Source organism: Geotrypetes seraphini, chromosome 5 (assembly GCF_902459505.1).
Source record: "Geotrypetes seraphini chromosome 5, aGeoSer1.1, whole genome shotgun sequence".
Lineage (NCBI taxonomy): Eukaryota > Metazoa > Chordata > Amphibia > Gymnophiona > Dermophiidae > Geotrypetes > Geotrypetes seraphini.
The window spans coordinates 194,537,219-194,554,932 of NC_047088.1; the positions used below are offsets into that span (position 1 = coordinate 194,537,219).

Sequence of the window (17,714 nt, forward strand, 5' to 3'; positions counted from 1 at the left end):
AATTCTGCTGAGATTGTCTGCTAAGGAATTCTGCTCTCCCTGGATGTAGACAGCTTTCAGGAATAAATGGCGAGCTGTCGCCTAAGACCAAATTTTTTGGGCCTCCTGACACAACAGACGAGAGCCCATCCCACCCTGTTTGTTACATTGCTACTTGATTGTCGGTGCAAAGTAATAAAACTTGAGGAAAGAGGAGATGCTGAAAAGCCTTGAGGGCATAAAACATCGCTCTGAGTTCCAGGAAATTGATGTGATGTTTCTTTTCCTGGGCAGTCCAAAGACCTTAGGTTTGGAAATTGTTCAAGTGAGCTCCCCAGGCATATGGGGATGCGTCTGTGGTGATGACTAGATGATGAGGAGGCAGATGGAACAGAAGGTCTCTGGAGAGATTGTAAGATTTCAACCACCATTATAGAGACTGTCGAAGAGATGATGTCACAGATGTGTCGTGAACAAGGATCCGTTGCCTGGGACCACTGGGTAGCTAGGGTACATTGAGGAGTGCGCAGGTGAAGACGTGCGAAGGGGGTGACATGAACTGTCGAGGCCATGTGACCCAAGAGTATCATCATTTGTTTTGCAGAGATGGACGGCTGTGAGAGCACCTGCTGACAGAGATGAAGAGTCTGAAGGCGATTGGATGGAAGAAACGCCTCTCATGAGAACAGTGTCCAAGATCGTTCCAATGAACTGAAGCCGTTGAGTGGGGATGAGATGCGACTTGGGCAGATTGGTCTTGAAACCCAGAAGTTGGAGAAATAGGATGGTCTGGTTGGTGGCATGAAGCACCTCTTGAGATGAAGGAGCCTTGATTAACCAGGCGTCCAGGTAAGGGAAGACTTGAAGATGGTGAGAGCGTAGAAAAGCGGCCACCACAATGAGACACTTTGTGAATACCCTGGGAGAGGAAGCAAGACCGAAGGGTAACACTTTGTACTGGTAATGACAGCGATTGATCATGAAGCGGAGATACTGTCTGGAGGCCAGATTGACTGGGATGTGAGTGTAGGCCTCCTTGAGATCGAGGGAAGTATAGCCAATCGCCCTGAGTGAAAAGAGGATAAAGTGTGGCCAGAGAAAGCATTTTGAACTTTTCCTTGACCAAGCATTTGTTGAGATCTCGGAGATCTAGTATGGGTCTGAGATCCCCGGTTTTTTTGGGAACCAGAAAATAGCGGGAGTAGAATCCCTGCCCTTTCTGATCTAGAGGAACTTCCTCTATGGCGTTCAGAAGAAGGGACTGGACCTCCTGAAGGAGGAGGGAGGACTGAGATGTGTTCAAAAGCAGACTCTTTTGGAGGACTTATGGTAGGAAGAGTCTGAAAGTTGAGAGAATAGCCGTGGCAAATGATGTTTAGAACCCACTGGTCTGAAGTGATGATCTCCCAACGGCTGAGGAAAAGTAGAAAGACGTCCTCCTATGGGTTGAGGCAGAAGGGACGAGGGTGGAAGACTGGCTAGGCCCTGGAGAATGAAATCAAAAGGGTTGAGTGGACTTCGGTTGTGCAGGAGGCTTCACCTGTTGCTGCTGTGGAGCACGAGGTTGTTGGCGTTGCTGCTGACGCTGGTGTCTAGGCTGCTGAGGAGCAGATGGTAAGGGTCTAGCAGAGTAGCGGCGCTGATAGGACGATTGTTGGCGAAAGGGCCGAGCAGGTGGAGGCTTCTTTTTATTCTTTAGAAGAGTGTCCCAGCGAGTCTCATGTGCCGACAATTTCTGTGTGGTGGAATCGAGAGAGTCACCAAATAACTCGTCCCCGAGGCAAGGAGCATTGGCAAGGCGGTCCTGGTGGTTGATATCAAGCTCCGAAACCCTAAGCCAAGCCAGACGGCGCATAGCCACAGCCATCGCAGTAGCCCTCGAGGTGAGTTCTAAGGTGTTGTAAATTGAATGGACTATGAATTTTCTAAGCTGGAAGACTGGAAGTGTACTGGTGGAAAGAAGCTAGTTTCCGTTCAGGTAAGTATTTTTCAAAGGAAGCCAGGTTGAATGAGGTTCAGCATGCCGGATCGCAAAGAGGTGGTACCTGGAGAAGTGAGAGGTTGCCGGTACCGGGAGTGATCGGACAGCAGTGGAGGTTTGGTCGTTTGAACAGCCCGATGGAGGCCTCTCGGTTCCGCAGAAAATACTGGCACGGAAGCCGAGGAGGCAGAATGGACCGGTACCGAAAGAGTGGAAGCCGACAATAGCGGCTGCTCCATGGCCAGTACCGGCGACTCAGACCAGACCGGGACTGGAAGGTTCGGTGCCAATAGAGCAGGAAGGAGCTGTTGTAATTGCTCTTTCAGTTGGACCTGAAGGACAGCCGCAATACGGTCATCCAAGGAAGGCACCTGTATCGCTTTCTTTTTCTGCGGTGCCGCTCGACACCCAGAGGATGAGGAGGCCGAGGAGGATGCACTCACCTCAATAGGGGCGGAGCGTTTACGTGGGCGCCTCGAGGTCAGCAGGACTGGACTCTGCCACAGCGACCGGAGGACGCTCCAAGGAGGAAGGCTTCTTAGCTGGCTTACCTGAAGGGTGCGACGCTGGAGCTATGTCACACGGCATCGAAGTGGGCGCCGGTTGAGAAACCGTCGACGCCGGTGTCGATGCAGAGGGATCAGCCATCGCGGCACCGAAGAGAAGTTTCTGTTGAAGCTGCCTGTTTTTTAAGGTGCGCTTCTTAAGAGTAGCACAACGGGTGCAGGTGGAAGCCCTATGATCCGGACCCAAGCACTGCAGACACCAATTGTGCGCGTCGGTCAACGAGATTGGGCGCGCACACCGTTGGCACTTTTTGAATCCTGGCTGAGGGGGCATGAAGGTAAATACGGCCTCCGCCAAATCGAAAGCGGAGGCTTCGATGGTTGGAACAGGCTCCGCTGGGGCGAACCTGAGAAAATAAAAGAAAAATTATCAATTTGTTTTCTTTTTTTGATAGAGAAACAAATAAAAAAAGGAAGATAAGCTTCCAAGAAGAAAAAAAAAAAAAACGCGAGCGGGAAGGCAAGTGAAAAATCTTTCAACGGCCATTGAAAAAAAAACGCATCTTCTTAGCTCCACGGAAACTAAGAAACTGGGGACTGCGTGCCTCCGTCGGGCGGGAGGGCACTCGCGCATGCGCGGTGCAGCCTAACTAGAACTTTCTAAGTTCTTAGAGTGCAATCACTCTAAAATTGTCCGTACCGGAGCTCCGTCGGTGCCGTCACCCATCAGTTAAGAATATGCTGCCTGCTTGTCCTGGGATAACAGATTATGGCCCGGTATAACTTCATCCCAATCATGGTTCTCCGTGAACCATGTCTCTGTGATGTCACTATATTGAACTCTTCTTCCATCACAACTTTTAGATCCAGAATCTTGTTTCCCATACTTCAAGCATTAGTATTATAGTGCTTTCCAGACACTGTCTCCTTTTCCCATCCGTGTATGGGTATTCAGTGATTTACTTATCAGAGGGCTTATACTCACCCGGGGGCTTTGATGACCCTGCCCCATCACTTCTAGTTTAAAGCCCTTTTCAGTAGATTAGCCAGCCTGCCACCAAAGACACTTCTTCCCTTCTTTGATAGATGGATACCATCCCTGCTCAGCAGTACTTGGAAAGTCATCCCATGATCCAGGAAGCCAAAACGCTCTCGACCCCACCATCCACGTAGCCACACACTCATCTCCAGGCTGCCACCAGCGAGTTTTCACCCAAAATGGCAAAAAAAGAAATTCCAAAAATAAAAAATAGCGATTTGGGGAGGTGGGAGACCTGAACCCTAACTTCAGAAACTCTCAAAAAAGTTGGAGCGCGTTTCACAGACCACCCCTCAAAATTCCCATAGGAAATAATGGAGGTGTACTCACAGTCTGAAGTGCTTGCCTGTCAACCCTTTCCATTGCAGCTAAATGGAGGAAAAGTATTTTCTGCCTCAGAATAGCTCCAAAATGACCCAACTTGAAGATCTTCATATTGCTAGTCAGACGGACACCGCCCCCACAGATCCTTTCCATGTGACCCGGGGGGAGGTGACACGCAGGGGAAATGCAGTATGTGCCCTGAAATCCGGAGGAGTTTTACTCAGGATGCTTAAACCCTGGACAAGGTCAATAGGCAAGTGAGCTTCCAGAGGAATGGACCCAGAGTCCAGGAAGGGTGGCACAAAGTAGGCTGGCTCCACCAAAGTTTCTCAGTGAAACAGCAGTCTCCGTGGGACTATGTCCTTCCCTCAGACAGAGGATCACCACAAAGGGGTCTCAAGGCACTCAAGCCACTGAAGAGATGAACTTTAAGTGAAATTTAAAAAAAAAAAAAGATGCAGAGTGAATCCAAAAGCACGGATTGCTTGCAGAAATTGAAAACTACAGGGGGCTCCAACTTTCTCTAAGGTGGGAGGAGCATGTGCTCAGAAAAGTGTTTGGATTTCTGCAACTCCCAGATTGTGGGAAGGGATTTAATATCTAGGGCACTGAATTGAGAAGAGACGTAAGAGTGATTCACCTTGGGCACAGTGTTGGAAATTGTCATCGTTAAATCTATCCATAGGGCAGAAAGGGCCTAAAGTTATTCGCAAATTCATGGTATTAACGAGGGGCTGTGCTCCTAACCCCCTCGAATATGGTAGGAGACCTGTAATTATAAAAATTGCTTTGGTTGTACCACAGAAGTCAGTATATCAAATCTATGACCCTTTACCACTGAAAAACATCAGCCATAGAATGAAAAGGTACACTGCAAACACAGCTGATTGTTTAAGCATGGCTGGTCACACTATGTCAAGCACTAGCCAAATATACATTTGTGGATCCATACCATGATTCCCCATTAACAGCCCTCCCTCTGCACACCTCTCAACATCTTCATTCACGAGTCCAAAAGTGCAAATGCATGGAACTCTGCATGTAGCGTGTTCTCTGTGGAGTTCCACGCATTTGCGCTTTTGGACTGTTTATTCCACGTATCTACTACCTTAGGATTAAAAGACTATCTTATTGAAACACAGACCATGTTGGATCCCATGCTCTCAGCAGATTAGGTCCTCAAGGTTTTTATGTGGATCATTTTATTTCTATGTGGATTGCTTGCATTGACTTGTGGAACTTTTTAATTTTCAATAAATCCATTTCAGGAACATAATCACTCCAATGTTTTTTTGGTTTCACTTTCTATGTAGTGCTAGACAAGACAGATTTGCTAAGAATCCCTGTTTATCGATTTTAAGCATACTATATTCCATTTATAAAATTCCCTTATCAGTTTATTATGCAAAAGCTGACTATGCTTCAAAATACTACATGGGCAACATTCTGAACTCAATACAGTTTTAAAAGTGATTTATATACTTACCATCTCCACCAAATCCATTGTACCCACCATCACCACCTCCATAACCGCCTCTGCCACTGCTGCCGCCACTACCGCCACCACCACCACTACCACCAAAACCTCCTGAAAAAGTGCAAAACATTAAACTGTACTCATACACCACTTAATTTACAGGTCTCCACACTAGATGGTCCAATATAACTACAGAAGGGGATAGGAGAGCTTGATTATCTCAACCTATACTACCTAACATGTTCCCCCTTCCCAGCTGCTCTATAACTAACGGCCTAAAGTGAACACGAAAGGGCACTAGACAAATCTGAGCAACACTTGTTTAAACCTGTGCTACAATTTAACAGTCAACCTAACCCTGAAGCAACAGAGGTGGCTACAGCAAGGCAAATGAACCGCATATGGTTTTTTAACAGGGATTAAACCTGCCAGGACATAAGCCATGTTTTCTGCAGTTTACTCAGGTACAGCTGAATAGTGGATCGGTTGTTCTAAAACAAGGCAGAGGCAACAGGTCTAGTTCTCTAAACAGCTGCTGCAAGTTTCTTTTGAGGCCCCAAAATATTATGCGTTACTAATGCTCTGCAACAGCAGCTGAACAAATGAGTGGTTTCTACGAGTGCATGAGGCAGCATTTCCTACTGACACGGGCAAGTTTTGACCTACAGGTTGTAATTTGGGAACACTAGCTCAATGCCTATGTCGGTATACACTATGCAACATCATGCTTACACCAGTTGTAAATTTTGTTATAGATTTACAACCTCTGCCAAAGTTTCCTCCACCACTGCTGCCAAAGTTTCCTCCACGACCCATGAAGCTGCCTGAACCACCTCCACGACCTTTAACACAAAGTTTCAATTAGAATATCAACAAAGTCGTAAAATATTTTACATTCAAGGCAGATTGAAAGCTTAGCAACTACAACCTAAGATGGATCTGTATTTTAAACTAATGCCATGGGGGGGAAGGGGGAATAACATGATCTAGCCGCTTCCTAATTATGGACCAACTGACCTAAATTCCTCAACCTATATGCCTCATTCAAATATTATAACATTTTCATTCATTCCTCAACTTACCTCTCTGTGACCCAGACTGCATTTCTTGTTTAGAAAGCGCTTTTTTAACTTCACAGTTATGCCCATTGATAGTGTGATATTTTTGAACTGAAAAGAAAGTTTATTAGAACACTTAAGTAAAAGATAGTATTTTCAAAGACAATTAACCATACATTCAACTCAAACAAGTCCATTTTTAACATCCTTAGTTAACCTTTTAAGCCAGATTTGTGTCACAGTATGCAAAAGCCTAACCCACCTAGGAACAGTACTGTAGAACAAAAGGTTAGTATGGATTTACAAGATAGAATATTAGCAAAGGGAAGAACCTATTCCTGGACAGGTGGATTATGAATCCCATGTCACGGGACTGCTTGTAGGAAGCCTCCTTTACAAAAGGGATTATGTACTTACCCTAGTAAGCTCTTTTCCAACAGAATAGGTGAGACATTCTAGATAAGTGGGTTGTGTCCCAATGGCCGCGTCCAAATTTTTTTCTCTGTGCCTCTGTTGTACTTCACTGTGCTCCTTAGCTCCACTTACAGTTAGTACCCAAGCACTGAGAGCCACCAAATGTAAAATAGAGACATCTATGACAAATAAGTACAGCAACAATCGTTTTGCTCAAGGAACAGTAGAACATCAACAACGAACACCAACAAAGGAGCTTAGAAACTACTCCCGCAGAAAAAAAAGTAACATGTATTGTAGTGGTCCCCAACCCTGTCCTGGAGGAACACCATGCCAATCGGGTTTTCAGGATAGCCCTATGAATATGCATGGAGCAGATTTGCATGCCTGTCACTTCCATTATATGCAAATCTCTCCCCCCCTCCTAGCGACTGACATACATAGTAGATGGTGGCAGACACTCGAATGGTCCAACCAACCCATAAGTCACTGCTGTAGCATTGTCAGAGAAGACACACACTCTACGATTCCGGAGAAGATGCTTGAAGTGCAGGAGAACCAGCTGAAATCATCCAAAGCTCCAAGCAATTGGATCAGGACCAGCAGCCCTGTACCAGGCTGGCATCTATTGTCAGTATCACCCATTTGGAAATCCAGAGGTAAGACCCTGAGACAGAGGACTCAATCACCAGGCCAGATTGTTCCGAGTCCCTTGCTGTCCCTCTGCAGACTCCAACTGGAAATAAGTACATCCTGTAGCAGTTGCAGATGGATCCTTACCTAGGGAACTACATCTATGGTCACAACCATGGACCCCAGGCCCTGCAGATACTATCAGGCTGTCAGGACCAGAGTCTCCAGAAGGCACGTTATCAGCTTGTACAGCTTCTCCATGCGTGAGTTGGGCAGAAGCTTACCCTCAGGTATTCCAGGTACTGCACCAGCACGAGGTGACTTTTGAAGTTATCATCCAGCCTAGGTGTTGAAGCAACTGAACGAGCTGGTGAACTGCTTGATGCCCCTCGAACTCCGACTGGGCTCCGATGAGCCAGTAGTCCAGGTATGGATGGATGGACTTGAATGCTGAGTTTTTGCAGGAGAGCTGCCACTATCCAATCCTTTAGTTTTTATACCCGGTCATCCTCTTAAAAAGAAGCTCGACTCAGTTTACATAAATAATGAAGTACAATCCTAAATCTTCTAGTAGAACTATTTAAACAATGTTTTTTTGAAAAAATATTGTTTTTAGAGATTTTCTAAAAGTATAAAGAGAAAAAAAATTGATCTGATCTCTACAGGAAGCTCATTCCAGATTGAAGTGAAGGTATATATAAAGGAACGAGAAATATAGCCTGGTACACCTTTAGTCCCTTAAATAAAGGAAAAGAAAGTTTATACAATTGAGAAATTCTTGATCTCATAGCTCATAAAGAGTTAAAGGAAATGGAGACCAAAGACAAAAAAATTCCATATAGAATTTTAAATATTACACTGCTAGAACACTTTGGACCTCAAGAGGACCACGGCCTGCTGTCGGGCAAGGATTTGGGTTTATGGTCCTGCACACTAGCCATGGAGATCATCCAGACCAGGGGTGTCCAATGTCGGTCCTCGAGGGACGCAATCCAGTCGGGTTTTCAGGATTTCCCCAATAAATATGCATGAGATCTATTAGCATACAATGAAAGCAGTGCATGCAAATAGATCTCATGAATATTCATTGGGGAAATCTTGAAAACCCGACTGGACTGCGGCCCTCGAGGACCGACATTGGACACCCCTGATCCAGACCTTTACCGAAAGTAATTGCCTTCTAAAAAGATAACTTGCATTGGGTCATCTTAGATGAGTCACTGGACTACTGCTGGATCCACAACATCCTGCACACCGAAATCAAGTATACAGAAAGTTTGCGCACCACTTGTTGACAAAGGTGAATGAGAGCATCTTGATGTGGCTGAGGCAGGAATGAACAGTGTCCAGTATGGCTCCAATAAACTGTAGAGTTCTTGAGAGACATAACCAGGACTTTGGAAAATTGATGTTGAACCCAAGACTTTGAAGAAACGCTATAGTCCGTTGGTCGCTACAATAACCTCCTGTTGAAACGAGGCTTTGATGAGCCTGTCGTCCAGATACGGAAAGACTTGAAGACCCTGCATCCGCAGGGCTGCAACCACCACCACCAGGCATTTTGTGAAGACTCTGGGAACATAAGAACATAAGCAGTGCCTCCGCCGGGTCAGACCATAGGTCCATCCCGCCTAGCAGTCCGCTCCCGCGGCGGCCCGAACAGGTCATGGCCTGTCTGAGTCACCAGAAGGGGCCCCCTTGCCACCTTGGTTTCCCATTGAGTCCTATCTTCCCATCGAAGTCCTAACCCTCCGGTCTTGCACATCCACGACCTGGTTGGATTTCTATACTTATTTCCTGGTTAGCTTTCTATACCTGTGTTACATCCCAGAACCTCTCTCAGTATCCCACGATCCCCCTATCTCTCAGGAATCCGTCCAATCCCTGTTTGAACCCTTGTACCGTACTCTGCCTTATCACTTCCTCTGGTAGTGCATTCCAAGTGTCCACGACCCTTTGGGTGAAAAAAAACTTCCTTGCATTTGTTCTGAACCTATCTCCCTTCAGTTTCTCCGAATGCCCCCTCGTGCCTGTTGACCCCTTCAGCCTGAAGAATCTGTCCCTATCCACCCTCTCTATGCCCCTCATGATCTTGAAGGTCTCTATCATATCTCCCCTGAGCCTCCTCTTTTCCAGAGAGAAGAGCCCCAGCCTATCCAACCTCTCGGCGTATGGGCAGTGTTCCAGCCCTCTTACCAGTTTCGTTGCTCTCCTTTGGACTCTCTCAAGTACCGCCATGTCCTTCTTGAGGTACGGCGACCAATATTGAACGCAGTATTCCAGATGCGGACGCACCATCGCTCGATACAATGGCATGATGACTTCCCGCGTCCTGGTTGTTATGCCCCTCTTTATGATGCCCAGCATCCTGTTGGCTTTTTTCGAGGCTGTTGCGCACTGTGCAGATGGCTTCAGTGATGCATCCACCAGCACACCCAAGTCTCTCTCAAGACTGCTGTCTCCCAACGATGCCCCCCCCAATTTGTAGTCGAACAACGGGTTCTTTTTCCCTATATGCATGACCTTGCATTTTTCCACGTTAAATCGCATTTGCCATTTGTTTGCCCAGTCTTCCAGCTTGTCCAGGTCCCTTTGTAGGTCCTCACACTCCTCCCTGGACCTAACTCTGCCGCACAGTTTGGTATCGTCTGCAAATTTTATAACCTCGCACTTTGCCTCCTTTTACAGGTCATTGATAAATATGTTGAAGAGTAACGGCCCCAGCACCGATCCCTGTGGCACATCGCTCGTGACTCCCCGCCAGTCAGAGTATTGTCCCTTTACTCCAACCCTCTGCAGTCTACCCGACAACCAGTGCTCGATCCATCTGTGCACATCCCCTCCCACCCCGTGGTTCCACAGCTTCCTAAGCAGCCTTTCATGTGGCACCTTGTCGAAAGCCTTTTGAAAATCAAGGTAAATGATGAGGCAAGGCCGAAAGGAAGGACTCAGTACTGAAGATGAAGATTCCCCACCTGAAATCTTAGGAATCTGCGAGAGGCTGGATTAATTGGAATACGAGTATAAGCCATTTTGAGATCTAGTGAGCATAACCATTCTTCTCAATTCATCAGGTGATACAGAGTTGGAAGAGAGAGCATCTGAAACTTCTCTTTGACAAGAAATTTGTTGAGAGCTCTGAGGTCCAGGATAGGTCGCAGATCCCCCGTCTTCTTTGGGACCAGAAAATAACAGGAATAAAACCCCATGTCCCATTGGGTCAAGGGAACCTCCTCGACAGAACGGAGGCAAAGAGCCTGAGTCTCCTGAAGAAGAAGGGGAAATTGCGACATGTTGGAAGGAAACTCTTTTGGAGGGAGATCTGGTGGAATTTGAAGAAATTGAAGCGAGTAACCCTTTGAGATGATGGTGAGAACCCAGAGGTGTAATGTAATCTACTCCCACTGTTGGGAGGAGAGAAGACTGATGGATGAAGATGGACGTTATGCTCAGATTTAGATTGTCAAAAAGACTGTGCAGGCTTAGCTACAGGAGGCGTCTGAGGTTTTTGCTGACACTGCTGCTGTGGTTGTTTCCTAGATGGAGGCCTGGAGAAAGCCAGAGTAGATTTCTGTAGATAACGACGTGGAGGTGGCCTATAAGGCTTAGAAGCTGGAGGCTTAGCTTTAGGTCGAATCAAAGAGGCAAAGGACCGCTCATGCTCTGACAGATGCTTGGTGGCAGCCTCAATGGAGTCGTCAAACAGCTCATTACCTTGGCATGGTATATTGGCTAGACAATCTTGCAAGTTAGGATCCATATCCACAATGCATAGCCAAGCCAGACATCGCATTGCCACAGAAAAAGCAGTAACTCGAGATGGCATTTCAAATACATCACAAGTTGCTTGAAGCATGAAGAGACATATTTGTGATAGAGTATGGTGGTGTAGTTGAAACTCAGGCAAATGGTGCTCAGGTAAATCAGAGAAGTAGGACATGGTCTTTATGCAGTACTTCAGATAAGATGTGAAAATGAAGTTGTAATTCAAAATCCTGATTGACATCATGGAATTTTGATACAGACGGCATCCAAATTTATCCATCGTCCGTCCTTCTCTGCCTGGTGGGACTGCAGCATAAACCTTGGTGGGATTAGATTTTTTGAGAGATGATTCTACCACCAAGGATTGGTGAGACAATTGCGGCTTCTCAAACTCTTTACAAGGAACTGTACGGTAACGAGATTCCATTTTTGAGGGAACAGCCGGAATTAAATAAGGAGTCTCGAGATTCCTCAGAAAAGTTTGCTTCAAAACAGGATTCATGGGAAGTCTCATGGTGTCCTTTGGCGGATGTGGCAATTCCCTCTCAGCCAAATATTCAGGAGTATACAGACTCAGATTGAAGATCAACTTGAAGAGCCTTAAGCATGTCAAAGATGAATCTTGAAAAAGATGTGGATTTCGAAGATTTACAGCCCTCAGGAGAAGTGGAGCGAGACTGAGGCGTTGCTGAAGAAGAAGCCTACCTGGAGTATTGGGAAGGGACATCTTTATCGAATGTAAGAGTCACAGAAGCTCCACTGTGTGATATAGGCAGAGTCAGAGAGTGCTTACGTTTGAGATGTCACGATGGAGAGGTCCCAAGGAGTATGAGGAACTGAATGTCTCGACTTGTGCACTGTAGAAACAGGCAAACGAGGATCCCTCATAGGAGGCCTCGACAGGAGTCCAGGACCTGGACAAGCCTCGAGATGGAGAAGTACGAGGCGTTGAAAGCTTTGGAGTTGAGACCTATGCCTGGTTTTTGAAGGGGTACTGAAAGAACTAAAGGAGGAAATAGCGGAACTACTACAGCAAGTCTGTAATCTATCCCTGAAAACAGGCGTGACCCAGAGGATTGGAAGATAACCAATGTTACGCCCATCTTTAAAAAAGGGATCGAGAGGTGACCCGGGGAACTACAGACCAGTAAGTCTGACCTCGGTTCCGGGGAAAATGGCGGAAGCACTGATAAGATAGCATCGAAGAGCATCTAGAAAGGAATAAACTTATAACAAGCCATCATGGCTTCTGCAAGGGAAAATTGTGCCTGACGAACTTATTGCACTTCTTCAAAGGAATTAAACGAAGGGACCCCATAGACATCGTATACTTAGACTTCCAAAAAGCCTTTGACAAGGTACCCCATGAACGCCTACTTCGGAAACTAAAGAACCATGGGGTGGAAGGAGACGTACACAGATGATCATGAACTGGTTGGCGGGTAGGAAGCAAAGGGTAGGAGTGAAGGGCCAATACTTGGACTGGAAGAGGGTCACAAGTGGTGTTCCACAGGGGTCGGTGCTTGGACCGCTGCTATTCAATGTTTTTATAAATGATCTAGAAACAGGGACGAAGTGCGAGGTAATAAATTCACAGACGACACCAAATTATTAATGGGGCTGGGACCTGAATAAACTAGGGGAGTGGGCGACGAGATGGCAGATTAAGTTCAATGTAGAGAAATATAAAGTTTTGCACGTAGGAAACGGAAACCCAAGGTACAACTACACGATGGGAGGGCTGGTAATGGGTGAAAGTAGCCTAGAAAAGGACTGGGGGTACTGGTTGACAAGACAATGAAACCATCGGCAAAGTGCCCAGCGGCTTCTAAGAAGGCAAACAGAATGCTAGGTATTATCAAGAAAGGTATTAAAACCAGAATGCTGTCATCGGGCGATGGTGTGCCCGCATCTGGAGTACTGCGTCCAATATTGGTCGCCATACCTTAAGAAGGACATGGCATACTCGATGTCACGATGATAAAAGGTAAAGAGCTACGAGATTGATAAAAGGTATGGAAAACCTTTCCTATGCTGAAAGATTGGAGAAACTGGGGCTCTTTTCCCTGGAAAAGCGGAGGCTTAGAGGGGACATGATAGAGAAAGTGGAGAGGGACAGATTCTTCAAACCTTTGAAGACTACAAGAACAAGAGGGCATTCAGATAAATTAAAAAGGGACAGATGCTAGGAACCAATGCTAGGAAGTTCTTCTTCACCCAGAGGGTGGTAGACACCTGGAATGCGCTGCCAGAGGGTGTGATAGGACAGACTATGGTATTGGGTTTCAAGAAAGGATTAGATGTTTTCCTGGAGGAAAAGGGGATTGAAGGGTATAGATAGAGGATTAATATGCAGGTCCTGGGCTGCTGGGCATGATGGACCTCTGGTCTGACCCAGAGGCACTGCTTATGTTCTTATGCTTATGGGTCTCAATGGGCCTCGAAGAACGAGGTATAGAAGACTCTTTATCCTTCTTTGAAGCCAGGTACCTTAATACCGAGGAATGCTTCGAGTGGGGTCTCGATCGAGGCTTGTCCTCCACCTCTTGAGCAGGTTGAGTAGCCAGAGACCCGGACTTGGAAGGACGAGGCGAGGAGTCACTGGAGGACAAAGGCCGAGACCTAACAGGTTTTGCTCATTGTGCTTCGTCAGTATGCTCAGACTGGCTCGCAGAGTCGAGGCAGGGGCAAGCTTGGCAAAAACAAGAGGTGAGCTGCCTGGTCAATATGGCTTGCAGTATATCCTCAAAAGACAGGCACCAAGACCAATGACTCTGGTCTAGAAGGTGCAGCAGTGCGCTCCACAGAGGGCGACCTCGAGGATAAGTATTCCCTATTTTTGGAGGCATGCTTCAGAGGTCTTGTAGAAGTTGGCACGACTGCCCGAGACTCAGCTGGAGGCTTCTTAGGTAGCGTACCTGCGAAGGGAAGAGCAGACTTGCCAGAGGACGAGACCTTAAGAGGCACAGCAGATGAGGCCTTCACGGATGAGGGTGACTTGCTCGAGGTCGAAGGCTTGGCCGATGAGGCCACCACAGAGGTCGAGGCCTTTGCTGGAGACGGCTCCATGGAACCAAAGAGTTGCTGGATTTGGACATGTCTCCAGAGAGCTCTTTTTTTAAGGGTAGCACAGCGCGGGCAGGACTCAGGACAATGTTCAGGTCCCAAGCACTTAATACACCAATGGTGTGGGTTGGTGAGAGAAATCGCCCAGTTACACTGGCTACACCTTTTGAAGCCCATAAGAGGCCGGGACATAGAAAAAAATAAGGCTGCAGCCAAACGAGGGTCAGCAGCAGGGCCTGAGCCCAAGCCCTGCCGGACAAGAACAGATGAAAAAAAGAAAAAAGAAAATGCACCGCACAGCGAGAAGGCAGAAATCGAAGACAGCAGAGCTGAGAAACAGGTGCTTCTTGGCTCCAGGGAAAAATGAGAACTGAGGTACCTCAGAGGAGACACACGACCTACGTTCAGCGGTGCAGCACTAACTTTTTGAAAGTTCTTCAAGCAAGTCTGTGTGCTGGGAAGCTGCAGAAAAGCTGAATCAGCTTAAAAGCAGATCCTCTGCCTCAACAAGCCTTGTAAACTGGGATTGCTTGTCTTCCGACTGCCCCTCTGGCCTGACTCTACTGGCCGGGTACTTCCGCCACCCACAGAACATGCTGCGCATGCGACCTGGCAGAGAAACACAGTCAGCTCCAATCCCAGGCACACCTCCACAGAGCCACGCGGCATGAGCTCAAACCCACTAGCAGACAAACCTGGGGTGAGCAAGCTCCCAATGGAACGGTACCTGAGCCCCAATCTGAAGGTGCAGGCTGTTCAGGAGGTGCACTGCAAGGCAGTCAATCCCCTGGAAACAGACCTTATCTACAAAGTCTGTTCTCCCGCAGCCAGAGCTGTCCCTGCTGGGAACTTCTGCAGCACAAAGACACCGATTAGACGAAAAATTGAACATGAGCAGACGAGACTAGCTGCTACTGTCTCGCTTGTAGGAAAGCAACTGGAACTCAGTGGGAAGTACCAAGGTAAGCGGGGAGGGTCTGAAAAAAATTATATAAATGAGGCTTCCTACAAGTAGGTCTCACAATATGGGATGTATAACCCATTTATCCAGGAATAAGAGGATTGCACAAGACTTGTTGGGTATAGGGAGGAAAACAATTGTTGTGTATGGTTGTGGGAGAGGAGTGAGGTAGAGATACACGGGGAAGAGAATGAGAACTGTTGGACATAGTGGTGGAGAGGGAACAGTGAGAGAAATGGATGCAAGGAGTAGGAATGGTGGATATGGTGGAGAGCATAGAGGGAGAAATGCAGTATGGTGCTGGAGAGGAGCGAATGGAAAAATGTTGGGCATGGGGCTGGTGGGTAGGGGTATAGGGTCCAGGGAATGAAAGAAAGAATGGTGGACAGGGGCGAAAGATGCTTCAAAGGGTCCATGGGTGTGAGAGGGAGAAAAGTTGGGATGTGAAAACTGCAGAAATACAATGTCAAAAGTTTCATTAAATTGTTTTTATTTTCTGTAAGTAAATGGTTTTTGTGCTAAAGGAGAAACGGAAGAGTAGTTTTTTACCTTTGATAATCTTCTGTTAGTCCCTGTAGGATTCCAAACGTTAGGTGCTCAATCACAACCCGCAATCCAGGAGTTAGAGAAATCCAACACTTTTCTAAGCACATATGCCACCCCCCTTAGCCTGACAGCTAGCAAACATATCCAGTTAAGTCCCAAAGACAAGTAACATACCTGTACAAATCCATGACAAGGGGGTACGGGGGAATATCCCCAGCAACACAGACAAGTCTTGAACCAGTCTGCTCTGCAAAACATGAAACAAGTAATAAACAGGCACAAAGGCATTCGAGCAAAACACTGAGAAATAATGTAGAACTAACCCAGGAAAGAGACTTGGGAATACTGGTCGACGAAGCCATCCGCCCAATGCACAGCGGCGGTGAAAAGGGCAAACAGAATGTTAGGAATGATTAAGAAAGGGGATAACGAACAGATTGGAGAAGGTTATCATGCCGTTGTACTGGGCCATGGTATGCCCTCACCTGGAATACTGCGTCCAGCACTGGTCGCCGTACATGAAGGACACAGTACTACTTGAAAGGGTCCAGAGAAGAACGACTACAATGGTTAAGGGGCTGGAGGAGTTGCCGTACAGTGAGAGATTAGAGAAACTGGAGACAGAGGGGACATGATCAAAACATTCAAGATAATGAAGGGAATAGGCTTAGTACATAAAGACAGGTTGTTCACCCTCTCCAAGGTAGAGAGAACAAGAGGGCATTCTCTAAAGTTAAAAGGGGATAGATTCCATACAAACGTAAGTAAGTTCTTCTTCACCCAGAGAGTGGTAGAAAACTGGAACGCTCTTTCAGAGGCTGTTATAGGGAAAAACACCCTCCAGGGATTCAAGACAAAGTTAGACAAGTTCCTGCTGAACCAGAACGTACGTCGGTAAGGCTAGACTCAGGGCACTGGACTTTCATCTAAGGGCGCCGCGTGAGCAGACTGCTGGGCACGATAGACCACTGGTCTGATTTAGCAGCAGCAATTCTTATGTTCTTATGCGTGCAACAAGCATACTAAACTGACCACAGGATCTATCAACTAGCTGGAAAGTGTTCAAAGCGTGTAAGGAAAATAACTGAGGAAGAAAGCAGCCAAGCTATTCCAAACCACTAAGTGCACACAGAGAGGGCAGATCATATGGAATCTTACAGGGACTAACAGAAAGAAGATTATCGAAGGCAAAAAACCTAATCTTCCACTCTTTCAACCCATCCGGATTCCATACGCTAGGTGTCATACTGAAGCAATGGAAGCATATAGAGAGGAACAGAAGGGCCTGCCCACAAAACTGATGTCCCAAAAGTGGCATCAGATCGAGCTGCCACATCCACTCAAAAAACGGGTAAAGTTATGAAGAGGGGAACAAGTAGCCGTTCTGCAAATTTTATTGGTCATTCAAACATTTTTCTATTTTATTAGTATTTTTTGTTTCTAGTGCTTTTTTGACATTGCTGCCCTTCCTCACATCTGTGCGCATCCAATCCACTACTGACGTTTAGCGCCCTATCAGATTAAATATCGCAGTCCCACTGACACGCACTCCCATTCATCCTGCTTTCAAGTGAATCTCATCAGCGTACAGGTCTTTTCAGTAAGTCCACTGTTTTAACCCTTCTTGGTTTGGTTAAGCTTTAGCTTTTGAGGTTTTTCCCCAAAACTGTTTTAGATTTTTAAACAAAAAGACAACTGAAAACAAAGGAAAATGCAAAAGTCAAATAGAACCATAAGTCATGAAACCTCTCAGACACGTTCAATCTAGCTATGAACAAAAAAATCATCCCGCAAAATAAGGAACCAGGAACAATGCTAATGCCCACCTCTGACCAGAACAACACACCACCCGAACCTCCCCCAAAATCAAAGCCCCCCACCCTCCCAACCTAATGCTAGTCCAGTGTGGAGCGAGGAAGCCCACCAAGCGACATAACCAGACCATGCTTTCCGGTAAAGCTCCAT

General features: G+C 46.6%; 1 protein-coding gene across 2 annotated transcripts in view; it reads right to left on the reverse strand.

Annotated features, from left to right (window-relative positions):
* The window catches only part of HNRNPA3 (heterogeneous nuclear ribonucleoprotein A3), a 152,237-nt gene that overhangs the window by 105,382 nt on the left and 29,141 nt on the right, over positions 1–17,714 (reverse strand). The window contains exons 5-7 of one of the 2 annotated variants that reach the window (XM_033946077.1): positions 6,389–6,475; positions 6,071–6,148; positions 5,316–5,417 (exon numbers count right to left, since the gene is read on the reverse strand). In XM_033946077.1, coding sequence (XP_033801968.1) covers positions 5,316–5,417; positions 6,071–6,148; positions 6,389–6,475 — 267 coding nt within the window. The remainder of the gene's footprint in view (positions 1–5,315; positions 5,418–6,070; positions 6,149–6,388; positions 6,476–17,714) is intronic. The other variant, XM_033946078.1, reaches the window with a different exon arrangement.